The sequence below is a fragment of the Mchenga conophoros genome, linkage group LG7, assembly GCF_057382185.1.
Source record: "Mchenga conophoros isolate Kocher_MC1m ecotype Shallow Benthic linkage group LG7, M_conophoros_male_GT1.1, whole genome shotgun sequence".
Lineage (NCBI taxonomy): Eukaryota > Metazoa > Chordata > Actinopteri > Cichliformes > Cichlidae > Mchenga > Mchenga conophoros.
Genome location: NC_140532.1, coordinates 15,168,741 through 15,196,188, shown reverse-complemented (window position 1 = coordinate 15,196,188; position 27,448 = coordinate 15,168,741). Strand labels below are relative to the sequence as shown.

The window sequence follows — 27,448 nt, the reverse complement described above, 5'->3', positions numbered from 1 at the left end:
ATGTTTTGCTGCTGAAGCTTCAAGGTATGCTCTTCTGCATACACTTGGATGTAACAAGTGGTGATTTGAGTTACTGTTACCTTCCAATCAGCTCAGAGAAGTTTGGCCATTATTCTCTGACCTCACATTCATTCACTTATATTTAACAAGACATCTTGTGACAGCCGTCTGTTTGAATGATAGTAGCATACAGTATTTCTGATGAAACATGTCCCTAAAATTAGTAGTTTTTCCGTTATCCATATAACATCCATGACAAAGTGTCATGGCCCCTTCTTAAAACAAAAAAACAGCTTCTTGTTTGTAGCATACAGTATATTTCTGATGAAACATGTCCCTAAAATTTGTATTTTTTCTGTCATCCATAGATAACGGGCATAACTTCTGATTTAAAGTTCTGTCTGTCTTTTATCAAGCTGCTTTAACAGGGTGAAGAATTAGCTGTGCAGAAACAGCATGACATATGAAACGGTCAAGATAATCATACACTTTTTTTTTTCACTTCACAGACTCGATCTCATCAAGTGTCCCAAAAAACCTTGTCAGCAAAACAGTGACACAAAGACAACTTTATATAGGACTGCACAGTATTTTTTAACCCTCGGGCCCTTCCACTACATATAGACAGACAAATGGCCCTAACTTTGAGTGGCTCTGGGTTACAGAGGCGGACACATATCACAAGAATCCATAAGTGATGTACTGAACTATAAAATCGCAAACACTATTGGATAGCGCAACAGGAAATACACAAATTAACAAGAACACTGCACAGTATCAAGAACAAAGACAAAATAGTGCATATTTGCCAATAACACGGGTGATGTCAAACCTAGCCCATATTTCTGAGAGTATTTCTTCATTTCTTTCTTTGTTTAAAGTTACATGCATTTGGCTGCGGTCGTGAGGTCTCAGAATCTGCTATGTGAGCAAAAAAGAGTGACAAGACCACAGAATCGACGGCTAATAACATCACGGAGAAGCTCGCAGCTATTAACGGGAGATTGAGAGACCAGTGTCGGAGTGTTAAAAACAGCTTGAAATTCTCAAGTACCATCATAATGCGGCTACCCCTTCGGCGCCAGCTGTGGGCTCAAGGCCGGAGCTCAAGGCCAGAGCTCAAGGCTGGAACCGAACAAAAACTCCCTGATAACGACTTGGTTGAGTCTGTTCCTTCCCATTCCCTACAAGGCCACCTGGGTTGGCTGGAAGACTGTTTACTTAGCCTGGCAGGGCGAAGGACACTGTCTCAGCTGAACTATGGACACGCACACACATACTGATACTGATAAGCACTCACTGACGCATCACCCTCCCTACCCCGGATCCAACGCCACCTCCAACGCTTACCTCCCCCATGATGTGGACATCGGGTCAGCTGGAGGCGCAGTCGAGAGATTGCAGCGGTCCCAGATCAGGTGTACACACTGGAACTCTTTCCCATGTTGCTTGTCTGTGTTTATTGTGTTATGGTGTGTTGATACCTGTGCATTCCTGTATTATCCTTTTGTGTTGCACATTTCAATGTTTTTTTTCCCTCGCTACCTGGCCTGACCTGTCTCCCCAATGTGATGTTTGTATTGTATGTACGGTCGGCAAGGTCTGTCATCTCGGTTGTGGGCAAAAGACCTGCAACTGACAAATAAAGGCTATCTCATCTCATCTCATCTCATCTCATCACATGCATTAAAATGTCAAACTAACTCTCATGAGTACCAAGGCTGTGTTAAACTTCTACATAATAATGCATACTGAATCTGAACTGAGCCTATCAAATAACAAAGTGTGACTGAAACGACTGTTAACAGGTTATAATGCTAGATGTGATATGTCCCTTAACTACCAAACGCAACTTAATTTCACAATATCTTTGTTAACGTTGCATATTACTATGTTGTCATGAACGCACCACGAATCGCGCTATGTTTGAGCAGATCTCAAAATATCTGGATGGGTTTTGAATGCTCTGGCACGAATGAATCCACCATGCTGCTGACACCTTGCACACTGTTTTTAACGCTTCCTTTGGGGAAGGCTAGTTCGCTAGCCGGGTAACCAACCTAATAACCTAGCTCATAACAGCAGGCGTTACATCACTTTAGTTCGTGTCACACCTGTGAAATAACGGTCTAAAGAAGTTGACACTTTTCAGTCCATGTAACAGGCACTGTGGCATTAGCATGACACACTGACCTTTCTAGCTGTAACAAACGTGCAGAAGCTTTAGTGATTTATCAAATTTGTGTTTCAGAGAGGGGCTGTCAAGACGCGACTGCTTTCAACGCGCACTGTGAGTAAAACTGGAAAGCTAGTTAAATGTTGCTTTGTGTTTCGTAGTTAGTAGTTTTAAATAAGCTGGGAACGATACCTGCAAATTTGTTTTTCTTAGGAGTCACTCTGCCTATTAGCTCTGCAGCGTCGGCTGCTTGTCATTTCCTCTAGAAGAAAACGCTTAGTGAATTTTGTTAAGGCCTAGCATGCGAAGCTAACAGTTACCTATTTACGTAAGCTAACTAGATAGAGTGTTCATAAAGGGTACCTTTATAGCATTAGCATTGCGTGATAGCTTAAAATACCAACACCTTTTCGTGTGGTGTACAGTGTAAATATTTAGACTGTAGTGGCGACTATCTAGTCTCGTCAACGAGCTGCTGTGCTAATGCTAACTGTGACGTTGGAGTATTGAGGCGTTAAACCGGCCTGTCTTATTCAGCGCAGTCTGTTAGCTGCACGATGCTAACTTGACACTTTTTTGCTTGTTTAAGGAGTTTGAGACAGAAGAAAAGATGTCCTGTCCATGTGCTTCGGCTGCCAGGTTGTTCCTAAACACTGCTAACAGAGGTACGAAAGGGAAGACAGCTGCGTTAAGCTGCATGACATTGAGCTATTTGCTTCAACTTGTGGAATCAGGGCCCCAGCTGACCTAGATTACTGTTTGTTATGACAGTTCTGTAGCTAACGTCAACAGGAGGTAAAAAGGTAATTCATGACAGTTTAGAAGCTAAAGTTAGGACAATGTTGTCACATCACCTACGTTTTCGTATTTCAGATTTTAGACCAACAATACATATGATTTCATGACAAACAACAAAAACATAAGGAGCGATTTTACCCCATGTAAATACAATGCTTGCATCAGACCGTGAAGTACTGCTCTTAATAATATACATGAAATAGAAATATGGTCTTTGGTATTATGGTATTTATGCATTATGTAGCCTTATAACATGTAATATTAGACATGTTGTTAAAATGCCCCTTTTTAAATCTTTAAACGTTTCTAAAAAACATTTTTGTTTTACTTTTAACCTTTATTTGCCCATTTCCCAGACACACGTGAAGCCTAATTGAAAACTAAAAGAAAATTTAAGTGAAAATATTATGCCCTCTTCCCCCAAAATTAATGCTAAGGACACTATGCATTGTATAGGAAAACGCAATTAAAATCATATGTAAATGTCATTAGTTTTCAGACTTATGGCTGATAGAAATCTAAAGGGATGTTGCTTTTTTTTTAAATTTTTAAATTTTTTTTTTAACAGGACTGTCGTGCTCTCGGATTCAGTTGTTTTTTCTGAGTCGTCACGGGTTTCGAGAAACTCATTTGCCTCCTCGAGTACGTGTGAGGTCGTTTTCAGAGACCTCTGTCTGTTATGGCTCTAAAGATGGGACAACCAAGGATGGTGGAAGTGATGGTGGAAAGGTAATCTTTATTTGCAACATTTTGTAAATGTGGACGTACACAACCTAGTTAAAGCAGTGGATGATAATACTTTAATTTAACACGTGCTAACACAGTTGTTTTTACACAGAAGAGCCTCAGTGAGGGGAAGAGAATGTCTGGCTCCGGAGGATCGGGTAAGGGTGGAAGCCAGCTACGCTGCCCTAAGTGTGGGGACCCCTGCACACATGTAGAGACCTTTGTATGTGAGTTCACATATTACTCTTCAACAATTATTTACAAATGGTCTAACTGTTGAATGATGTCATGTCATGTTGTGTCAGTTGTGGAAATGTTTGTGTCCCAGATGTTTTCTTACGATATAAAGTTGTTGTTTACCAGTTGTTAAAAAAAACAAACCAAAGTAAATAAACTGATTATAAATAAATACATGGTATTATCACTGCTAGAAAACTAATGGTTGCTGAATAAATGGTTGCTGTTACTGGATTCCTCTCAACATGGATGATGAGCAGGGAGAAAAAAAGATGAATTAGACGTCACTTAAATTCATGATTTAGTGTTAAAACATGTTAACATCAACTTTCATATTTCTCTGTTACACAGACCTTTGTGCATGGAAATAACTATAAACACTAGTGTAAACACAGGAGATGAATAGTGCACCACAAACCACCACTTCAAGTATTTTCCTGGCACAGCTTGTCAAAATAAAGATGTGGATATAAACTGTGTAATGTCGGTTTTATTGCTGTCTCAGGAATGTTTTAGAGTTTGCGGTGCCACATAAACATTTTGACTCATTGCTTTAAACCAAGAGGGGCTGGTATATTTGTTTTTACGACTTTCTGACTTTAAATCGGCCAATCATAGTGAGTACTATCAATTAAAAATCACATTTACATCAGCTGTACCTGCTTTATTAATTTTTGCCAATCTAAATCTACAATACACTTTCCAGACAGAGAAGTGGTTTATGATGTACAGTTCGTGAGCTGTTTAACAATTTATCCTCTTATAGACCACAGGGAAAAGGTGGAGGTTTGTTTTGATGCTCAAATTAAAACAAAAATAAAAGCTTGAGAATCAGGTGTTCCAGTTAGGAGGATAAAACCTGAGTTGCAGGTAATAAAGGTCTTTATAAACAAAGGCCTAAGAAAAATCAATATCTGGGTTTTCATTATTTCTCAGTAAGACAAACAAATGCAGAAAATGTTGAGCTTTTCCTGTTGTCTAGGGGTAGATGGTCGACACCACACTAGTCAGTCAACACATCTCAGAAATATTCATGAACTATCTATAGCTTACAGAGGAAATGAATATGAGCAGCTACAGGAAATCTGATGGGGTTATTGGGGAGTTTATTTTCTTAAGCCTGTAATGCATGCGATGAAGAGAACTGCTTGTTATGTGTTAGATTGTGATTGTCCTTAACTGGATCTTAAATGAGCATGTGTTGACTGTTATTGGTAATCAAAGCTGAACAGTATTCAAAACAACGAAGGATCAAAAACATAATAAGGTGCAGTTTTTCACTTTTTCCATATTTAGTTTAGGTTTCAGCATCAGTGGGATTAATGCATAAATTTATGTTGAAGTGTCTTTAAAAATTACTTCAGCTTGGTTTAAAAATGTCTTTAATACTGTATGTGGTGTTTTTTTTGTTTTTTTTTTTGTAGCATCAACACGATTTGTCAAATGTGAGAAATGTCATCACTTCTTCGTGGTGCTGTCTGAAACTGACTCTAAGAAAGGGCTAAACAAAGAGCCAGAATCTGCTGCGGAGGCAGTGAAACTGGCATTTGCACAGAAACCTCCTCCACCTCCAAAGAAGGTAAGAAACTGAAGCAGGAAACAATTTGTCAAAACAAGCTTTTAACATTCGATTGGGAATTTGATTGTGTTTTTCTCCTGTTGTGAAAGATTTTTTTTTTTTTTCCTTCCCAGATATATGCCTATCTTGACAAGTATGTGGTTGGCCAGTCCTATGCAAAAAAAGTGTTGGCAGTTGCTGTGTATAATCACTATAAGCGCATCTACAATAACATCCCCTCTGGGAGCCGACAGCAGGTGGAGGTGGAAAAACAGCCATCTTTAACACCTCGTGGTTAGTGTCAGTCTTCTCTGCAGACACGGCATCATTCTGCATCTAAGGATTTATTTCAAATAATATCGACCATTACTGTCTGATGGAAACCATACTTGATTTTATCTATTTATTTATTTATTTTTTAAAGCTTATGAAAGTCCTTTTTCGGTATTGGTAGATAGTGCCGAGCTTAGTCAAATTTTGTGTGAAATTCTTGTCTTCATTTAAAAGCAGAAACACGATCCATAAATGAACAAGAGCTGAAATGTAATATGAATCTTTAAAAAAAATTTTTTTTTTAATGATTTCAAAACTAAACCTCAAAGTGAAAATAGGCTGTGCTGAATGTCTGTCAAACTTGGAGTAGAGAATTGGTGAATTCTAAGTTGAATTTGGACACAGCAACAGTATGTCCTAAAAGCAAAGCTCATTTAAATAAGCTGGTAATAAATTAACAAAATATGATCATGCAAGTTTTCACTTTGAAATGTGTTCATGCAAATATCAAAATAAATAAGCAGACTTTAATGTTTGCCACATTGAAAACAATAATGGTAAATGGCCTGCATTTGTATAGTGCTTGTCTAGTCCCTAAGGACCCCAAAGCGCTTTACACTACATTCAGTCATTCACCCATTCACACACACATTCACACACTGGCGATGGCAAGCTACATTGTAGCCACAGCTGCCCTGGGGCGCACTCACAGAGGCGAGGCTGCCGGGCACTGGCGCCACCGGGCCCTCTGACCACCACCAGTAGGCAAACACGGGGTTAGTATCTTGCCCAAGGATATTTGGCATGCAGCCAGGAGGCAGCCTGGGATTGAACCACCAACCTTCTGATTAGTGGCTGACCTGCTCTGCCACCTGAGCTACAGCCACCCCCAATATTAAGTATTGAAAACAATATTAATATTTGCATGTTAAGAGTATCAACGGTTCCTCTTGAAACGTCCTTACAAATAACCGTAGAGAGGTTACAGCTGTGGCCTTAAGTTATAATCTGTATTATTTGGCATTTGTTCAATATTTATCATATGATTTCATAAAGCTCTTTTTCAGCAACTGCATTGATAATGTTATAATGGTAATATAGCAATATTAGTATTAATATTGATTTAAGCACTTTCACCCTCTCCCTGTAGAGCTAGAGATGAGAAGACGAGAGGATGAATACAGGTTCACAAGTAAGTGACTGTCCTACTCGCTGTTGTCTTTTAGCACTTTTGAAGTCACTTAATCAGCAGTTTGTTGTTTTTAAATTGTGCAAATGCCAAAGTGTACAGACCGCTGTGACAGTCAAGGGTTTGTTTTGCCTTTTTCAGAGAGATTACATTTTTTATGCATTTATGGCCGTGTCCAATTTAAAAAATGATGAACTTTGAACTAAAATGATTAAGGCATTTTGTCAACATCAGATAGTAGGGTATATTTCCAGTTTGTAACGGTGACCTTTTGTATAAAATAAAACCTAGAAATTGAACCAGTAAAATTACACTTTTCAATGATTGACAGACCAGACAAGCAGATGAAGTTGACCTTTGACCGACTTTCAGATGTTTGCTAATTTTAGTTGAGCTGTTCTCAGTAAGTCACAGTGACACTGAACAGGGTGTGTGTATTTTTAGCCCATGTATGGGAACTGTTACTCTACACAAATGGTTGCATTCATGATCAGTGAATGGCATATTTGTCTAACAGTGACTCAAAGGAATCCATTACATCATTGCATTGCATTTTAGTGATTTATGAAGCATAGAGTTTTTACAGTTCTTTTTAGTAATGAGGTGACCTGTCCGGTTGGCTTGTTGTTCCAGAGCTGTTGCAGATTGCAGGAATCAGCCCTCATGGAAATGCTCTCGGGGCGTCCATGCAGCAGCAGGCGAGCCAACAGGCACCTCAGGAAAGGAGAGGTGGGGAAGTGTTGGACTCTACACACACTGAGATTAAACTGGAGAAGAGCAACATTATTCTGCTTGGTCCAACTGGTTCAGGTAAGTTTGGTTTGTAATACTTTTAAGCTGATTCTGTCAGATACACTGTGCAATGTGTTTGTATTATGTCCTTCTCCAGACAATTTTATGATTCACATAAATTTTCACAGGAAAGACATTGTTGGCGCAGACACTGGCACGTTGTCTGGATGTTCCATTTGCAATTTGCGACTGCACCACACTAACTCAAGCTGGATACGTGGGAGAGGACATCGAGTCGGTTATTGCCAAACTCCTGCAAGATGCCAACTACTCAGTGGAAAAAGCACAGCAAGGTGGGCAGAGGGACTTTATTTACAGAAGGAGTTTCCAGTGTCAGAATGATACGTATGTTTACTAAGTAAGAAACTGCCTGTTTTGAAAACACTGAGCACAAGCAGCAAGCACCAGCAGTATCTAACACAAACATAATCTCGTTCCTCCCCCTCACATCCACCCAACTGTTTCTTTAATGTTAACATGCAATTAATAATAATATTTCATTTGATATAGGAAGTCTCAAATCATTACCTAAAATTAAGACAAGTGTTGGATTAATGAGAAAATATTTGAATGTCACAATGTTTACCATACAAACCATTGTTGTACAAATTAATGTACCTGATTATTTACAGATTCATTTATGGTGACCCTAAAAGAAAGCAATCACAGTGGTATTTTATAAAAACAAGGCCTCAACTGCGAGACCAAAACTCAGTAGTAATTAGATTAGAGGACTGGGAGTAGATAAGATTAGAGTATAAACAAATTAAAATGGTACCATAGGACTCTTGTATGGAAAATCACTTTGTGAAGCTTAATCATTGAGAAGATTAATGCTGTTTCATTTTCATATACATTACTGAATTACTCTGCTACAACACATCTAAAAACTAGAATGCTTTTTTTCATGTTGCATCCTTTACTGTGCTAAAGAATGTGTTTATGGCTTTACTATGTTGAATATACTGACAAGAAGAGGAACAGGTTTAAATTAATTGGATTTCAGGTTAAATTAACAAGTTAGCTTACACATGCACTGTACTCTGCACTGCATGTTTCCAAGCTTTCAGCATGAATACTGGTGAGGTGTATGCACCAGAAAGCATGAAATTGGAAGAAAATACTAAGCAGTTATCCACAGAAAGCTCATCAAAGACAAGAAGTGTCTCAGGCAGTGTCTTTGTAAGACATTAAGCTTTGTTCTCCTGTTTCATGTGCAGGTATTGTGTTTCTGGATGAGGTTGACAAGATTGGCAGTGTTCCTGGAATCCATCAGCTGAGAGATGTGGGTGGTGAGGGAGTTCAGCAGGTTAGTGTGCAATCTTTATGCAGCAGTTTGTTTAAAGGCTGCAACAAATTATTTTTGATTATACTTTTATTTAATTTAGAGATCATATGTTCGATTTATTCCTCCTTGTTAAAGTTTTAGGACAGTCCAGGTTTTTTTTTTGGTTTGTTTTGTGCGAACACAGACAGATTTTGTTTACATTTATGACCTTGCGGTTTTCTGTTTGTTGTCCTTTTCATTCTGTATTGGTCAACTGAGACTTACATTCACTTTTTCTGCTCTGTCAGGGTTTACTTAAACTTCTGGAGGGTACAGTTGTCAACGTTCCTGAGAAAAACTCCAGGAAACTGAGAGGAGAAACTGTGCAGGTCGACACAACAAACATACTCTTTGTTGCATCTGGTGCCTTTAATGGACTTGACAGAATCATTAGCAGAAGAAAGAATGAAAAGGTAAACTTGACAAGGCTCAGATGTATTGCACGCCAGCAGGTGTTCAGCCTGTTTGTTATTCCTGCCTTTAAAATGTTCCTTGTGTTTCATATCTGTCCAGTATTTGGGTTTTGGAACTCCCTCTAACCTGGGGAAAGGGCGCCGCGCAGCTGCTGCTGCAGATCTGGCAAATACCAGCGGCGAGACAGACACCGTAGCAGAGATCGAGGAGAAGGACAGGCTGCTGAAGCACGTCGAGGCCAGGGATCTAATTGAGTTTGGAATGATCCCAGAGTTTGTTGGCCGTCTTCCCGTTATCGTTCCTCTGCACAGCTTGGATGAAGACACGCTTGTCCGGATCTTGACTGAACCACGCAATGCTGTAGTGCCCCAGTACCAGGCTCTGTTCAGCATGGACAAAGTAGGAGTTCTAATATTGTAGTTGCTGCAACGCTGTGTGGGTGGTGGAGGTAGACATTCTCATATTTGGGCTGCTGTGTTTGCACAGTAAGGTTTTCTTGAGTCAAAATACAGCAGTGTCCTCTCAAATATCTGCACACAGTCCTTTTATTTATAATACAAACACTTTCCAGAGAGTAATCTGATGCATGTACTTTCTTGTTTCACTGGTACCAAAAAATCATGTCTCTCTAAACACAGCCTCTATTTCTTTTGTTAGATCAATGTACAGAAACATAATACATTTGTGTTTGTGACTTAAATGACTTGATTTTTAGAATTAAAATTAAATGGTCAATATCTGTTGTTTCAGTGTGATCTCAATGTGACTCAGGATGCCTTGAGGGCAATAGCAAGAATGGCTTTGGAGAGGAAAACTGGAGCTCGTGGCCTCAGATCCATCATGGTATGTGATTTTTACAGAAGGTGCCAAACTTAGGTTTTTATTTTTTTGTTGTGGTGTGGTGTAAAGTGAAAACTTGTCTTTATGCACAGGAAAAACTCCTCCTTGAGCCCATGTTTGAGGTGCCCCACTCTGACATCATGGCTGTTGAGCTGGACAAAGATGTTGTCCAAGGAAAATCCCAACCCAGATATGTCAGGTCAGTACCTCTCCTCACAGTTTCGGGGTAGATGGGTCATGCTAGAGATCAGTTTTCTTACACAGAGTACATGGCGACTCAGTAACTGAAACTCGACCTGCATCCTTTATTTGAATTTCAGAACTCCTGCCAAGGATTCGGCAGAAGAGGAATACGACTCTGGCATCGAGGAGGACAACTGGCCTAGGCAGGCAGACGCTGCTAACAACTGAACCATTTTACCCTAAAGGCCACGCTGTCGCAAATCATTAGATCACTATGAACCTTTTGGATACCAAGTTTGGTACCAACTCTTTTATTAAAGCCCCTGACGAATAAGCTGTGGACACTGGTGGGGAGGGTTTTTGTGATGAAGTTAAGAGAGTGTAACAGCCTTGGGTCCTGTGCATCAGATGTAGATTCTATAGTGGTGCACTCACAGGGTGGACCTTAAAATATTTCAATCTCTGGGGATTGTTAACATTTTATCTATATAAAGATAATGAAATTTTATTCATGGAAATATTTGTAGCTAGTTTGTTTTTCCTTTTTGTAGTGAGGGGTTGTAATGGCAAGGGAAGCAAATGGAAATTATGGGATCATACTGTACACTTGCAAACATGGGATGCTGAGAAAAGAAAGACCCGATATGATGTTAACATGTTAGCTGATGCCTCATCAGGGCATCATATTCCATGAGCACATCAATATTTTTGATGTTTTCTTTTTCCTTTACCACCATTGTAATAATGGTGCTCACAGTGAAATCAGCTGTAAATGTTTAGGCACGCTGCTTAGGTAGCATTTGTAAGCAGTTTGTATGACATGACCTCTAATTATTAAAACATATTGTGAGGTATAATGCACCAGCACACTAATTACAGCAGGTGAGACACAATGGTGACCTTTTAAACAGCCAGAATGGTTATTTTCAGTTTTTGGCTTCCTCCTTTAGCACACTTTTTAGGGAATGTATAAGTGTTTACTTACAGACCTGTCTCACAGAGGGCTGTTTCACAAAGCTGGTTAGCCGGGTCACTTTGAAGTATCAGTGAAATAGCTTCTGAAGTTTTGTTTTATAAAAACTGAACCGTGTTCAGATGCTCTCTTTCCTGTTAATGCTGGCTGCCTCTCCAAACCTGCATTGTCAAACACCCCTCAGAGCAGCATGGATATTTTTTATTTTCCTTGTGGTTGCCTGGTTGGTTGTTGGAAGCTCACCTTACCTTTAGTGATGTAATATCCTGTTACTAAATGGTACCTCAGTACACGTCTGTAATCAAGCCTCTACTTAAATGCTCTGACTGAACCATGCTGCTGCGGTCTTTAAAATGCTGTTTGTGCTTTCAAACTAGATTAAACTAGATTTGTTCCCCCCTTTGCTTGAAGCTTCATTTTATTTTACTAAAGTTTTCAGAGGTCTGTTACAGAACCTGTACCCCCCTACTCCCAAAATATTGTGAATCTTAAATTTATTGTGATTGTTTAAAGTGTACAAATAAAATGTATATCTCGGTACAATTTTTTAATTGTTCTTTCATTCTCATTTAAGTTTGAGGTGCGAATAAATGAATGCAACAGACATCACAATGTTGCGATGCACTGTTAGGCTGTCACCTTTATGTAATCAGCTAATCTCTGGAAAGTATTGTGCTGTGCTTTGTTTCCTGATACCTCAGCATTTCCCTAATCCTCCTCCTAGTACACAGGAAAGTCACAAAGTGTCCGTACAAAGTCTTTAGTGTGGCCTTGAATACAGATGGAAAATGATACAATCTGCTGAAAGGGATAAAATAGTGAAGTTTTAATAATAATACTTATAAATGTTAGACAACTGTATTTGTTTTTCAAAATATAATATGTATAATATGTTTTGGTGTTACATGGTTTAATTTTGATATGTTTGTTTGATATATTTCTAATGGCTGTATGACTGTGGGATTAACCTCCTAGGACCTGGCGTCCACATATGTGGACATCACATTTTGGGTTATTTAGACCAACATACTCAATTTTGCTCTACAAGGGCCTGATATCCACTTACGAGGACATTATACTGCTACTGTTCTAAAATTTTAAACGAATATCTTCATTTGTGGCTCTTATTTTTCTAAAAACAAAAATAAGGTTAAAAAAAAGAAAATCTGGTAATTCTTTGTTTTTACATTCATCGGGCCCTAATATGCCCAAATATCAAAGAGAAATTAAAAATGCATGCCGTTTAAGAGTTCGGGTCTTAGGAGGTTAAAGCAGGCACCTGAGGTATTGGTAAACAAACTCAATGATGTCAGAGGCTTAGTGGCGAAGGGGTTTATCGCGTCTGCTGTCTGTGAGTCATTTACTCCAAACACTTGCCGATTGTTTCAGAGGACCGTGGACCTGGAAGAACATATCTGACCAAGGTAAAAATGTCAAAAGGTAAAACTTTCTTTTAAAACTTAAAGCTGAAGATACAGGAGATCTTCATGTCTTCTGATGCAGGTTGGTGATTTGAAACATTTTGGTGGTGATGAACATGCTGGAAGATGTCCCGTTTCAGACCGAGCTGGGTCCACTGGAGGAAGAAATGCAGCTGTTGCCTGCTCCGGACATTACTCTACCAGACTGCCGACAGATAATGAAGGAAACTGAGGTCAAACATTAAAAAAACATTTCAAAAAATTTCTCAATATAGAGCCTGTGTGTTCTTTCTTGTTCAGTATCTGCTTGCAATTTTACTTTCTCAGTTTAATTACTTTAAAATCCAGGGTTTGAGTTTTGGAGTTTAGCAAAGCTTTTTTTTTTTTTTCTTCATTTTAATGCACTTCTGAAGTTACAGATTCTAATAAGAGTTTAAACAGTGCTGAAGACAATGTTCTCCTGAAACAATATGCACACTGTAATGAAGGATTAAGTTCAAATAAAAAAGCTAGATTGGGCTTTTACTGTGAAGTTGAAAATGGTTTTTAATTGCACCTTATTAACATTACTGGTATAGGTCTTTTTCCCCTGGAAGAAAAGCACAGGTTGTATGATAAAATTTGTATATTTAGGGTCATGTCCACACTTGAATACTACACAGTTATTACGGTTTTTAGTAACCTCCACACCTGTAAATGTCAGCTGTGGAAAAGGCTAATGCTCCAAATCTTTATAATTTTTCTGCAGTACGGATTCAACCTGGAGAGATGGATTTTAACTGGCCAGCAGCCAGTCTGCCAGGCTCCATCCTGCCCACCTTACTGGTTGATGTTCAGCAGCCCTAAGGAGAGTCACAGAGTCACTCCCAGGAGCAGCGATCAGTGGGTCCCCAACCCTCGGCCCCGCAGCCACAGCTTGAACTCTGCAGACGCTCACTGGCTGCGCCATCGCACCGTCAAGTTCCTCGTATCTGACTCTGATGATGAAGATGGTTATCATGAGGACAATGAAATGTCCTCTACTGAAGATGCCCCTCACCTCATCAATTGCAGGGAGCGGCCCCGGAGCGCTTCACTCAAAGGCCCAATCTCCAGAGTCAAAGACATGCACTTTGTTGCTTCCCCTCACAACTGTAAGACTGGCTCAGCTCAGTGTTTCAGAGGTCACAGGGGCACGTCTTCTCCCCAAGAGTGCAGACAGCCTCTGCGTGTGCTCGAGCAGCACAGATCACAGCAAGCCAGCCCGCTCCCTCAGGGCCAGAGGAACATCAAGAAGAGGCAGCGCTCTTCAGGCAGGAAGTTCTCCCAAAACACACCACCCGCTGGACCTTCCCCACCGAGGCAGCAACAACGACCCTCCTCTGCAGGGCCTGTTTTAAAAAACCGCAGAAAGAAGGTTGGTTTTTCTGAGAGCGTCACATAACAATATAATACTTGAAGCAGGTAAAGCTGTTTTCTATTATTTGTGCCTGGTCTTCCCTTGTCATCATCAGGTTCTGACGAGCGGTGTGTCTCGGGGGGTTTTCTTCGACTGTGCAGCAGAGCTTTTGACAGCCCTCAGCCAGGAAGAGAGAGAGTTACTTGAAACAATCACTGAGAAAGGCTACCCTTTAAGAACAGCTATTCTGGCGCTGCAGAAGACAGGCTATAGGAGCCCTGAAAAGGTACGTAACACACTGGGGCTAGAACATGCCGTTTAATGATTGCATTTTTCTACGAAACTGTGAACTCTTAAGTCTGACTGAGTAAATTCTGACTCGAAATTAAAACTTTTAGGATAGAGCGGCACAGTGATACAGTAGTTAGCACCAAGAAGGTTCAAATCTACTAGCCAGCTGGAGCCTTTTGTGTTGAGTTTACATGTTCTCCTGCCTGTGTGGGTTCTCTGGCTTCTTTGCACAGTCCAAATACCTGCATGTTGGGTTAATATGTGAATCTAAATTGGCCATAGGTGTGAAAGTGAGCATGAATGGTATCTGTCTCTTTGTTAGCCCAGCATCACAGTTATGAGTGGTGGGATAAGATATATGCTATTGTATTTTAATTAAAGACACTGGGCATCAAGTCTGGCCTCAGGTGCTCTTACTACTGAAAGGCCCCAAGGTATATGTCGAGTCCCCAATATGCTTCAATCAATCATTCAGTCCAGGTTTGGAGGACTGTGTGTTTAAAATCTGGAGGCAGAAGGGTATAAGTTAGTTGGGAGACATCTATAGAGGGCTAGCTTGCCCCTTTCCAAAAATTACAGAAGACATTCAAGCTTTCCATTGAAAAACTGAAAGACGTGCGCAAACTTGAGACATGTATCCTTTTTAAAGATGAACAGAAGCCCAGCCACGCGGTCTTGGATGGTCTCCTGAAAATTAAGCTATTTTCCAAATGAGCTGTGTCTCAACTCTACAGCATCCAACCAAATGTAAATGATCCATCCTCAGTCATTCCAGGCAGATTGGCATGTAAAACTGGATTGGTAAACATTCACAGTATCTCTATAAATGCTCAGCACACCTCAATTCAAAGCTGTCCATACTTCTATCCAATTAGATTAAGTAAAATATTCAAAGGCACTTCACCTCTGTGTGTAAATTTTTGAACAGAGCAAGGAACCCTATCTAATGAGTTCAACAACATCTGTAAAGTAATAGTATGTAGGTCAAGCTATATCCTGTATTCACATTCCCAAACGTTAATGAATAGACTTCATAAAATTATACACAGAAATGGATAAAATTCATGCTTTTTCTGCTATCGACAGGTGTTAAAATATCTGGTTACCTGTGATCGTCTGTGTCAGCTGGGTTATGACCAAGCACAGGTGGAAGAGGCTTTGGAGATGTTTCAGAACTGTGAAAGCAAGGTAAATCCAGTTTTTCCAAGTCAGCACCTGTCACACACTATTGTACCTTGACGTGAAGGAGCAAAACAATATCTTCTTTTTCCAGGCTGCTGAGTTCCTACGCCTGTTGGCTCAGTTTAACGAGATGGGCTTCCAGCAAAGCGCAATCAAAGAAGTGCTGCTTGTTAATGAAAATCACCGTGAGAGGGCTCTTGAGGAGCTCATGACACGCATGGCTTAAATAAGTCATCACATTTCCAGTGAAAAGAAGGGAAGGACTTTTACATCCACTCACTAGAAGAGCACTCGTGAGAGCTCAGTTCCTCCAGACCAGTCCCCTACCTATAGTTTTATAGAAAGAACAATACTTTACAATTACAATGATAACTCTGGCAAGGATTTACCTCTGGCTGAAATCAAATACTGCGTTTTGGCTTACACTCAGCTGAAGTAAAACCATGTTCAGCTGAAAAATTAGGGGCAGGAATGATGGGAAAATAATAGCCACAGAGAACAAACTGCTTTTAAAACGTTTATTTACAGGTTAAAGAAAAGAATAAAACCACCCTATGTTTGGTTTCTGATAAGCAAAATTAGCTGTCAATCCAGCTCGAAAAAGAAAATCATGGTGCCACTTTCCAATTTAGTAAAACAGTAGTGCCGTAGATAACAGATAATATTTAATCTAAGCCAAAATAGGATCAAATAAAAAGACATCGTAAAACTTTTAAAATGCCAGAGAAATGCAAAGAGCAGAGGAAACCCTGGAAAAAATTCTAATAAAGAGAAATGTTGACAAAATATTTACAGTTTTTTGTAAGAAGTTCCCTCTTGTTCATTGTGTCACCAAACTACCCCTGAGGTGGGCGACCCTCTGTGCCAGAGCAGCTCTGTTGAACCATCACTGATGACTGACAGTCGAGTTCAGCAGTCCTGACTTTACATTCGATTTAGAAGACTTCGTGAGGTCCCTCTGTAAGAAACAGTCCAAATTAATGTTTTCATATTTTAAAAAAAAAAGAAGAAAAAAAAAAAAGATCAAAGGTAAAATATTTGTGTATCAACATGGTTTTCTCACATGACAAATTAAGTAGATGTATTCACTTTGGAAACCTTTAACCTCATGATGACCAGATTTGAGTCATGTGGTGGAAAGTTTTAGCTGCAGCTCAGACAAATAAGTCATTGAAACTTTGGCATGACAGGATTTTTTTATTTTTTTATTTATTAGTTATAGCACAGGGCCGTAGCCATTTCAATATTTTTTTCATAAGACCTAGTGTACTTTGACTTTTTAAATTTATACATTCATTGTAGACAGATTCTTTTGGCTGTCCCTTTATTAACAGGGGGTTGCCTCAGTGGATGAATCAGTAACTTTGATTGTATGCCGGCTGCCCCTTCTGACGCAATCCCCCTGCCCGCTCTCCCAGTGGATGTGTCAAACACTATATGTATACTTATATGTAAAAGGTGGTGGTTCGTGTAAATCTCAATACAAATAATCAACATTTTCTATATATTAATTACTGCTGACTGTATGACGAAATTTGGAATAAATGTATTCAAACATTAAAAGATGGCAGACAGCTTTGTTTCTTAAAGTCTTGTCATCATGTTATAAATGATTTTTGTAGCTTTTTCTTTGCATCACAACTGCATAATGTGGGAATTTCATCTGCATTATAAAATACATGTACACCCACATAGCAAGAAATTAAATAAGTTGTACATTTGGTGGTAAACTTAAACTGTGAGCCAAATGTTTAGTCTTACAATAATCTTTACCACTGAGTTGACTAAACAGATGTAAAAACCCCATTTACCGCAAATTCCGAATAGGAGCCAGCAATAGAGTTAAAGGTGAAGGTGTGATCTTGAGTATCCTGAGACCTTAGTGGTGTGCCACTTGGAGTGTTTCTATTAAGGTGGGAGATATTTTCCTTGTTTCGCTCTAGCGCACGGGGTGCCTTTCCATGTCCAGGGGTTCGCAGGCCAAGACCCTACAATGAGACCAACTAGAATGATGATGTGTTTTGGCAAGCCCTTTCATTTTAAAGACTATATAGGACATTATGACAGATGAGCACTTTCACCGTGTCCAATATCTTGACATACAAAATAATGCATTTGATATTATGTATATTTATCTTAGTTAACGACACTGGACTTGACTAGTTGGGTAGAATGATTATCAGTGTCAACGTCTGCATCATATTCAGAGCACACTAAACTCAAACGTTGACCAACATTGAGTCTAGATACAAACTAATGTAAGAGGTTTTACCGTTTCAATATGAAAATAATGATGATCAAACCTGTCTAAGATACTGAACAAGCCAATCTAATCCTGATGGTTTGACTGTCAAAAACAACATGAAGCACAATACCTTGCTAGCAGACAACGGTGGTTTCTGGGTGGACGACAGGCACATGGTCCCACTGAGGCCTGAACTCAGGAAGCTGGTTGGAGTGGAGAAAGTTGAGGTGCCATTGAGCTGAGTGGACAGGGCACACAGGCGTTTCAGTCAGTGCTCATGTTTGACATTAACACAGTTACAGAAAAACCACAGAAATATTTTTCTTCTTCAGCTCTCAGCGAAGGCGGTCGCACTTTTCTCCTCTCCTCCTCACCCTTATCTTCCCTACTTAGCCTATGTCCTTGTCTTGTGTGCATTACTTTCCCTGGAATAGCCTCACACTGTCGTTCTCTAAAACCTAAAAGAGAATTATGGATTTGATCAACTGGTCTCTGAATGCTATTGACACCCTTTTCTCAACGAGAAATCTGGGCTCGGGAGAGCCTGAGTGCCCTGGAGGGACTTTCCCTGCCGGATACACGATGGACGGGTGGCAGAACTGGAGGATCATGTGCCTGGCGGGACTGTCTATCGAGGACGCTGAAGATATCCATCTATTCGGAACCGTGATAACAGGGTTCATGCTGATCGGAGTTGGCTTAGCCCTGGTTTATTGGAGAAATAAGAGAGCGGAACCGGCTGTTCAAACCCCCCCCCCCCAAGGCTGCCCGCTGGAATCGAAATGGAACGAGGCGCAACCTCTCACAACGAACGTAATATGGTCAACACCTTGGAGACGCTTGCAGCTGCTGTGAAGGCTCAAACAACACCATTGAGCGTATGGGGGGAAACATCAGAGAGAGGCCTGCTCAAAATGAGACCCTTGAGTGACAGTTGGAAAACATCGCGGAACGGATCACTGCAGTTGTGAGGTCTCAGAATCAAAAGAATGATAACACCATGGAACAGAAGTTTGATACCATCATGGGGAGGCTCGCGACTCTCCAACGGGAGATTGAGAGACCAGCGTCGGAGTGTTAAAGAGCAGCCTGAAAATTCTCCTGGGCTGCTCGCATGGAAATTAACAAAATCAACATGAACATTGCGGATCCCCATCACGGCGCCAGCTGCAGGCCCAAGGCTGGAGCCGAACAATCACTCCCTGATAACGACTGTGTTACGGCTATTCTTCCCATCCCATGCAAGGACACCTGGATTGGCTGGAGGACTGTTTACTTAGCCTGATAGGCCGAAGGACACTGTCTCAGCTGAACTATGGACACGCACACACATACACTTGCACTGATAGGCACTCACTCATCCCCCCTCCCTTTCCAACGCCTTCGATGCTTGTTTCCTGCGAGGGAACACGGCGGGTCTGTGTGCCGCGCTGGAATGGTAGCGCTGTGCAGGGCGGCTGCTGTGTTCGCTTCGGATTACTCCTCACCCCCCACCCACCCCTGTGGCTTGTCATGTCTTCACAATGTTGTGCTGTGGACATTTATGTGCTTTTTTGTGCAGAGGAGTTTTTTTGTTTCCTGTTCTCATGCTGTCCTACCATGGAAGCACAGCATGAGTAGGGGTCTCTTTTTTCCCCTCTTGTACTTTCCCCACTGTAGTGTACATTTCAATGTTTTTTTCTCTGATTCTACCAATCTCCGACCTGTATCCCCATGTAATGTTTGTGCTATATGTGTAAGGTCGGGGGGGTCCCATTTCACTGCAGGGCAACCTGCATGTGACGAATAAAGCTTTGATTGATTGAGAAAAACCACAGAAATATCTACCCATTTACCTTTTTCATTTTTCCAGGTGTTGGAGTCCCTCCTATCCGCCTTTTAGACGGGGTTTTCACCATCGTTCCATACAGCATTTCCTCTTGCATCTGCTTAGTTTTCTTCATTTGCTATTTTCCAAAGAACAATGCATTTAAAGAAAAAAAAAAATGCACTGGCAAAACTACTGCTACAGGGAAGTGAAAGTCACGACAGAGTGTGTCACAGCAATAACCTCACATACCCTTTCAAGCTTCTCCTTCTCCTTTTCATTGTGGTGTTGATCCCACTGCTGCTGCACATAATCGAGGAATTTCTGTCCATTCACCAGAAAATCTTTGCCATGCTCCTGCTCCCAAACGTCGATTTGGGCTTTCAGACTCTTTTCCAACTGAAAACAAGCATAAGTTTTTATGTTGTCACAAAAAGGGGCCTTATTACACTTACTTCTCTTATATGTACACTTTAAAAAACAAACAGACACCACTGTGAAACAATACCAATACTTAATAATGAGGAGGGAGTCTAATGTGAGAAAAATCCCTGTGAGCCAAAACTCAAGGCTTCAAACTGCACTCAACTGGTTTTTTAAAGACCGTGTGGGCCTGAAGTAAGGTAGGAAAGATTACATCCAGTCATCACGGACATAATGTCAGAGTAATTTTGAGCATTTAATCATTTGCTCTGAACTGTTCTTTTTCCAGAGAAAATCCCAAAGCAGTTGAACTCACACGATATACAGTTGACCATAGATTGCAAGGCAGAAATGCAGGGCCACCCACCAGAGGCCCTTTGCTGCATGTGTCCCCTGACTAGGCTATCTAAATAAAGCCCATTTTGAACAGCAAAATGCGCATTTTTGGATTAGTAGAGCTCAGCCGATTCCCTTTTAACAGCTTCTGCACTGACAGTGGACTTTCAGATTACATCAATTTCTGAAATGCTTTTGATGAACAGACATATGCACCTGAACCAGAGAGTGACAGTCATTTAATATCCCCATCTGTTGGACAAAACCTGCAATACAGCAATGGAGTTTTTCTTCATCTCCTTTTATTTGCCAATTCATCCAATATGACATCTTTGAAATGTCTTCTAAGAGAATATCTTACAGGCTGGCATCTGCTTACAGTAATGCTATTTTTACTGAAGCAGCATAGAAATTCTCACCTTAGGCAAACTTTTCTGCAGGTCAGTTCTCTGCTTCTCTTCTTTCAGAAGGTTCCCACCCCTGTTGTTGAATCTTGAAGGGTCATTAGCCTTTTTCTAAAAGGGGAAGCATACAGCCACATGTCACCATGCCCAGAGATAAGCATTTTAAAAGCTTCCACAAAAAACTTAGAGACAGCACTCACGTCAAGCTCCAAGTACAACGTCCAGTTGTCCTGCCATTTAGTGACTCCCTCAAAGAGATCTTTGTGGTCCTCATAACACTTCTTCAAGGTCGTGATCTTAGCCTCATGTAGATTGAGGAGCTCTTCTGTGAAATCATCTGAGTAAAGAAAAGATGTACCAGAACAGTAACGCCCTCTGTGACCTTTGGTGCATATGTTTGAAATAAAGCAGTCGTTATTAAAACAGACATTCACCATCATGGAATGGAGCAAAAGCTTGTTGCTGTTCGGGGCTGTAGAAACATTTATTCCATAGGAGGGCGATCTCTGCTCGGATGGCCTCAATGACACTTTGCATGCTCTGCATTTTCAGCACCTCTAGACGCTGGACCTCAGCCTGGAGCTAGAAACACAGGATACACATTATCAGAACCTTTTACGAGGGCTTAGAGGATCTGGGTGGAAAGTAAACAGACACATTATTTAAAATTATAAATCAAAAGGTAGGTTTGTACCGCTTCCATGTTTCTTTTCTTTGTGTTGATCATATGCTCTGAGAAAATTTCCCTGTCCTCTTGGGGAATCTGAAGCCGTTCCCAGAGCTCCTGGATCTTAGTGCGGTAACCTGAACAAAGGAGCTCATTCTCAGCCTTGCGGTTTTGCAACTGGAAGAAGAAGAAATCACCCACGTTATTCTATGCAATACCATAGACGGATCATATTAGAAAAGGAAAGATCACAAACTCACTTGACCGAGGAGGAGTTTGAGAGCAGCAATGTTGTCATTCGACAGGCAAAATGCCTCTTCATCCTCACAAATCACATCAGTCTCAAAACTCGTCTCTGGCTGCTGCTCCAGATCATCCATGCATACAATGATCTCCTTTTTGATGCTCACAAATTCCTTGCGACGATGCTCCTGCAGTGACGAGACAGGTTACAAACCAAAAGCAAAAACTGTAATATTAAAGAAACAAACAGAAAATCAAAAACACCTTCTCTTTGGTGAGATCATCAACGTAGGCCCGATAGCTCTCTAGCTGTGTCAATGATGGAACAGAGTCCTGGTTGATACAAAATGGGGTAGTGCACATAACATCACACAGCTCTCGGTCTTTGACAATGAGGCCTTTAAGCTCTTCCATTCTTTGCTTTTTGTGCTCCTTCATCACCTCCAGATGTGTGCGGCAGTTCTTCTCCATCTGCAACATGCTGCAGCCATCCTCCTCCTGCAAAGAAATCCAAAAGGTAAGGCCTAACACAGATCGTCTTTTTGGTTATAAAAAAACAAAAACAAACAAAAAAAAAAAAAAAAACACTCAGACACACTTCTCAAATGTAAATACCTCAAAAGGGGCCATCTGAAGCTCACTATACAAAATACTGAGTTCCTTGCGACAAGACTCTATACTTTTGAGTACTCTCTTCTTGAGCTCCTCTTCTTCTGCAATCATGAGGTCCAGCAAACCCTGAAGGCAAGAAAAACCAAAGAGGCAATTGTATGATTAGTCCTACAAGGCCAAAAGGTACCATAATGTACACCAGTGTCAGAACTCACTTTAATGTGCTTGTGAACATCATTGGTTCTTTGTAGGCGCTGCTCTTCAGGAATCCCTATCTCTTCCCAAATATCCTGCAACCTGACCAGGGCTCTGTTCAGGTAGGCAACAGACTCAGCAGCGTGGACTTCACTGGAAGAGAACCAGATCCTCAAGTTTGTTAAGATACACTTTACCACAAAAGTTGAGCAATTCCTTTGTTGCAGCAGTTCAAAAATAAGCTAAATACAAAAAACAAACAAAAAACATAACAAAATGGCATAAAAAAGTAGAAAGGTATACATTTCAATGAAATAAAATACAACATGACAACGCAATACAAGTAAAATTTTAATTTCATGAAGTAAAAATAAAGTTCAAGAGCTCATCAAACGGAAAAACGTATCCGCTCACAGGTTCAGGGTAACCGAGTGTAAAGTGTGGTGGATACTGTAATAAAATAAGCTGGTGTACACAGAGGTTACGGGTGTGTATTCGGGGCTAACAATCAAATCAGACAGGTTTCACTGGGTTTTTCCTGACTCAAAGTGGCCCTCGGGGTGGGTGGGGGGCGGCCTGTACGTTAGCAGGACTTTGATATTTTAACTAGTGTTTCAATTACTCAAAATGTAAACAAAAAAGTATATTATTTTATACTACAGTAAGCCAGGGATTTTAAAACCAGACAGGAAACAGCTGTGTTAGCACCCGCAAAACCAGACGCAACAGCCCTTCCACCATCGACCGAGCAAACTAACATTTAAATAGTTGCAGACGGCGTAGCATATCCGTGGTATCCCTAATCCTGAACAATATGAGTGACCAAAAAAACCCAAATAGTAATGACAGCATAACCTAACGACTGCTCCGTCTCAATGTGTGAAACAGGCTGTGCGACCTTTCTCACAATTAACATTAAATGCTAAAGCTAATCAGCAAGTTTAGAACACAACTTACATAAACCGCTAAGAATTATATTTATATTCAGTACTAACCTCACTCTCATTTCGCCACCGCAGACAATTGAAATGTTTTAAAAAGAATCGTCCTGTTCCTGCAGACGGTCTTTTGACTCCTCAAATAAAAAAATCTAGGTTAAAGTCAGTGTAGTTGCCCGACTGCTCGTTCGTTTGTCGAGTGCATTTGAAATTTGGACCGAAACAATGCTTGGACTCTGATTGGCCGGTGAAATGACGTAAGCGGAAATAGCTGTGGAGCGGAACCAGAGAACTTGTAAAATAAAAGCTTATGCTGTACGTGCAACTTCTCCCACTTGTCCAAACGCGGGGCTGCAGCAGTCTTCAGCAAGAGGTAAATGGGGATACATTGCTTTAATGATTCATACAAAAGTGTTTGAAATGTCTGCAACAAACAAAATAAAACAAAACAAAGAAAAATAAAAGTCCTTCCTCTTAAATAGCCAGGTATAAGGACTATACTGACGAGTGAAGAAAAAGTTTTGTCCAAGGAAGGACGTTACATAGGTACAGACTAAATACACCTTTATAATTTACTCGCAGGTCATTTCGTAGCAACTATTGTACTTAATCTTTTGCACGAAGAGTGTTGTTGCGACATCTATTTAATTTAATATTCTAATGAGTTCTCTATCTTTCCAGAGAGGGACAGCTCTATTCTGCCTTTTTAACAAGGCTAGGAAGATTTTTATTTTAAGGAGTAAAACACATTTTTTGTTTGTTCAAAGACAGACCCAGTTCATTTGAATAATTTGACAAAAATAGCAGAGCATTATATTTATTTACAGCATTCAGAAAATTACAATATGCATTTTTAAAACATTTATTTGCAGCTGTCACTGATCTTTTACTCTTAGTTTTGTTCTTATTCACCCATAATTTGAGTTTAAAATTAAGCTGTTTATATAGACATTAGCAAATGTCACAGATTACAAATAAATAAGGAAGGAAACATGGTAGAAAAACAAACTGAAATTGTAAATCTACAGACAAAATTTGAGTAGTTTAGCATGATTAAAGACAGCGTTTGTTCCCTTGTCATTGAGGGTACTGACGTGAATATAAGTTTCTCAACACATTCTCACTGAACTGGTAGGTTAGCTTCTTCTTCACTTTTTTAATCTCTCCGGTTTTACCATAGTTTCTCAGAGCTCGAGCCATTTTCTGGTAGGTCATTTTTTTGCGGTTTCCTTTCTGAATACCCCAGTGGTTCGCCAGGGCTTCCTTGTGTTTGGTGGAGAACTGGAAGATGCCCTTGTCCTGGTCCACCCACCAGATACTCTCACTCATGTCGCCGTTTCTTAGCATGTCCAGGAGGAACTGGTACAGACGGATTTTCTTCTTGTTGTCTGGAGTGGAAAGTATAAGAATTGCTAAAGCAATTTTATTCAGTTTACAAGGTTTATGACTGAATGTAAGAAAAAAAAAAGAGGTTTGAAAATACCCACTAGTGTCTCTCCTGAAGGAAGAAGGGTTATGACCTTCATATTCATCCTCGCCCTCTGATACCTCAAGCGGTGGACTGATTCCTCTCTGGTCCTCCTCTGAGTAGTACTGTCCAGGTGAGGCCGAAGGCGGGTACTGGTAGCACAGGGGTGAGGTGTAATATGGGATCTTTAGGGGAAATTTAAAGCATGTTTATGCACAGAAGTGACAGACCGGGCAACATTTTTTGTTTTGCAGTTATTCATCACCTGACATTTTCATTTAAACTCAGTCATTGTGTTAAAAGAGGAAGTTGCCGTGCCAGAATTAGAATTCAGTGCTCAGCAGTACCCAACAGTGCAGATGACATTTCAGAGGAAATATCCCAGACTGTCCACATCATGTGCTGTATTTGTGTAGATAAAATCACATTATAATCTTCTAAATCCCCGATTCAGTTCACAGCAGCACAGTTTGTTTTCATTTCTTGGCAGCAGTTGAATGATTCTGAAAGTCAGGAGCACGTACAGTTTATATACACAGTTATGTGTGAAATGGCTAATCCATTTGTTGATTAATCTGTCAACTAAATATGTTCATTACAAGTGTGTAGTAGAAAAATACCAAATATTGTCTGGTCTTCTTGGCCTGTGATTCTGCTTGGAGTATAGAAAATTGTTATAGGCAATTTTCTGACATTATGTAGGCTTCATAGTGAACGTGACCCTTACATGAGGAACATTTTAATGTCAAATGAATCAGAGTAAAGTCAAATAATTTACTGTTACTTCAGACATGGCTGTGTTCAAGACAGTGAGAATAATTACCAAAGCTTTAGGGTTTTTTGTTTTTTTTTCTGAGTTTCTTTTAATGTTTGAGGTCTTTTTAAAGACTCCAGTAAATGTATTCTCCCTCAGGGAAGAAATAATGAGCAATCAGACTGATGTGAGTCACGCAGTGTAGTAACAGTTGAGTAAATGTTTTTTTCATCACTGCCTAAAATCACTGCTACATGTTAATACCTCAATCACAGTAAAACAAATAAAAAAAAACAACCCGGCAGTACACTTAAAAGGATTTCTCTACTTTAGAATAGTAGCTTGGGCAGTGAGTGTATCCTAATAGAAGGGGGTTCGTTACTTGTCAGGCCACTTGTCAGTAATTCCAATCACATCAATGGAAACTGTGTTTTTTCAAGCTACCATACATGGACTTACTTGTGGTGATGCAGACAGAGGAACGAGTGGAGGATCAAGTTGGAGGTACAGTGACTCACTGCCATAGCGGTAGGGTGGTATCAGCTGTGGGGGAGACACGGCCTGAAGCTCCGTGAGGGGATTCTCAAAGTCTGACGCCTGGACCCGCTCAGATTGGAAGGTCCATCTACGTTCTGAAAAGTGACCGAGGTTTAAGCACATGGCCGTATGATGAGTCACCTTCTAACACTGAAATCCAGTCTACTAACCATCGCAAATCTCCCCCACGCCGGTGAGGTAAGGGTACAGCTCCACAGACAGTCGATAGTTCTCTGCCTCATTTGCAATAACCTCCTCTGAAGCCTTTTGGGGGGGAAATATGAGATGTTGTTTCTGAAAAATTAAAAGTTTGAGTCTCTTTGTCTTTCCAAAATGTTTTCAGATATGATTTTAGAAGAACATAAAACAGACAAAACAATCAAATCAGCTGAATAAAGCAGGAGTGCAGATTATATACTGGACTTTACCATATGTTAACGGTTAAAATGCAGTGAAATAAGTATATCCTGTTTAAACACAAACAAAAATCATCTTTGCAGACATTAATAACAAATAAAGTACCACCTCCAGTGTCTTAAAGCTCTACTTTGGTCACTAGAATAACCTTCAAAGGTAACTGAAAACTCAATCTAACAGAAACCCACATGGAAAACAAAATACCTTCACGATGTCGCAAACTGAAATCAAAGCCTTATCTCCTGGTGTATGACATATACATGGTAAAAAAATCAAAAGAGATCCACTTACAGATGATATAACATAGCCATCCATCATGTAAACAAGGCTTCATGAGCTTCTTGGTTCTTTAAGCTTGTGGTAATTTTTAACTTTTTCTTATTGCTTCACCGATAAATACGGAGTGTCGCCAGGCACTGACTGCAGCACGCAAATGGGAACTGAAAGTGAGAAATAAGCTGGAACATATACAGTCTGCATTCATATCCAGTTGCTAGGTTCATATGGTGAGTTAGTTCCTGATGGCCATACACCATGTTTACATGCATGCATTAAAAGTCTAAAGCCCAGTGTGCTTTTTTTGTGTGTTATAGCACACTCTGAGTGCAAAACATCTCCACATGTCTGTGAAAACATTCACACCC

The 27,448-nt window shown here is 40.3% G+C and overlaps 4 protein-coding genes across 10 annotated transcripts; 2 read left to right on the top strand and 2 right to left on the bottom strand.

Annotated features, from left to right (window-relative positions):
- The first annotated feature begins 1,342 nt into the window (after positions 1 to 1,342).
- LOC146569834 (ATP-dependent clpX-like chaperone, mitochondrial) lies at positions 1,343 to 12,029 on the top strand. Of its 3 annotated transcripts, none has more exons than XM_085282459.1 (16): positions 1,343 to 1,417; positions 2,252 to 2,290; positions 2,766 to 2,841; positions 3,543 to 3,703; positions 3,813 to 3,927; positions 5,362 to 5,516; positions 5,630 to 5,789; positions 6,919 to 6,960; positions 7,591 to 7,767; positions 7,878 to 8,042; positions 8,970 to 9,058; positions 9,325 to 9,489; positions 9,590 to 9,889; positions 10,241 to 10,333; positions 10,423 to 10,529; positions 10,651 to 12,029. In XM_085282459.1, exons 1-16 carry the CDS (start codon positions 1,358 to 1,360, stop codon positions 10,739 to 10,741), a joined length of 1,995 nt encoding a protein of 664 aa, XP_085138585.1. In that variant the 5' UTR covers positions 1,343 to 1,357; the 3' UTR covers positions 10,742 to 12,029. The 3 variants fall into 3 exon arrangements, with proteins under 3 accessions (XP_085138585.1, XP_085138586.1, XP_085138587.1); XM_085282461.1 differs by lacking the exon at positions 1,343 to 1,417 and adding an exon at positions 1,455 to 2,051; XM_085282460.1 differs by lacking the exon at positions 6,919 to 6,960.
- Positions 12,030 to 12,791: 762 nt separating this feature from the next.
- On the top strand, positions 12,792 to 17,321 carry LOC146569833 (ubiquitin-associated protein 1-like). Its single transcript, XM_085282475.1, has 6 exons — positions 12,792 to 12,910; positions 12,990 to 13,140; positions 13,656 to 14,303; positions 14,401 to 14,571; positions 15,663 to 15,764; positions 15,850 to 17,321. Exons 2-6 carry the CDS (start codon positions 13,018 to 13,020, stop codon positions 15,982 to 15,984), a joined length of 1,179 nt encoding a protein of 392 aa, XP_085138601.1. The 5' UTR covers positions 12,792 to 12,910; positions 12,990 to 13,017; the 3' UTR covers positions 15,985 to 17,321.
- On the bottom strand, positions 16,263 to 23,894 carry LOC146569832 (protein regulator of cytokinesis 1-like). 3 transcript variants are annotated; one of them, XM_085282468.1, is made up of 14 exons: positions 23,686 to 23,888; positions 22,711 to 22,843; positions 22,499 to 22,621; positions 22,148 to 22,381; positions 21,901 to 22,071; positions 21,668 to 21,817; positions 21,408 to 21,555; positions 21,174 to 21,310; positions 20,989 to 21,084; positions 20,063 to 20,209; positions 19,839 to 19,949; positions 18,134 to 18,241; positions 17,637 to 17,746; positions 16,263 to 16,716 (listed from the first exon to the last, which is right to left on the bottom strand). In XM_085282468.1, exons 1-14 carry the CDS (start codon positions 23,694 to 23,696, stop codon positions 16,683 to 16,685), a joined length of 1,713 nt encoding a protein of 570 aa, XP_085138594.1. In that variant the 5' UTR covers positions 23,697 to 23,888; the 3' UTR covers positions 16,263 to 16,682. The 3 variants fall into 3 exon arrangements, with proteins under 3 accessions (XP_085138594.1, XP_085138593.1, XP_085138595.1); XM_085282467.1 differs by having other exon boundaries at positions 17,570 to 17,746; positions 23,686 to 23,887; XM_085282469.1 differs by lacking the exon at positions 17,637 to 17,746 and having other exon boundaries at positions 23,686 to 23,894.
- A 535-nt stretch (positions 23,895 to 24,429) lies between these two features.
- spi1a (Spi-1 proto-oncogene a) lies at positions 24,430 to 27,252 on the bottom strand. Of its 3 annotated transcripts, none has more exons than XM_085282476.1 (5): positions 27,096 to 27,252; positions 26,558 to 26,681; positions 26,310 to 26,482; positions 25,116 to 25,281; positions 24,430 to 25,016 (listed from the first exon to the last, which is right to left on the bottom strand). In XM_085282476.1, the coding sequence occupies exons 1-5, from the start codon at positions 27,120 to 27,122 to the stop codon at positions 24,706 to 24,708; spliced, it is 801 nt and encodes a 266-aa protein (XP_085138602.1). In that variant the 5' UTR covers positions 27,123 to 27,252; the 3' UTR covers positions 24,430 to 24,705. The 3 variants fall into 3 exon arrangements, with proteins under 3 accessions (XP_085138602.1, XP_085138604.1, XP_085138603.1); XM_085282478.1 differs by having other exon boundaries at positions 25,116 to 25,248; XM_085282477.1 differs by having other exon boundaries at positions 26,558 to 26,651.
- Between the last annotated feature and the right edge of the window lie 196 nt (positions 27,253 to 27,448).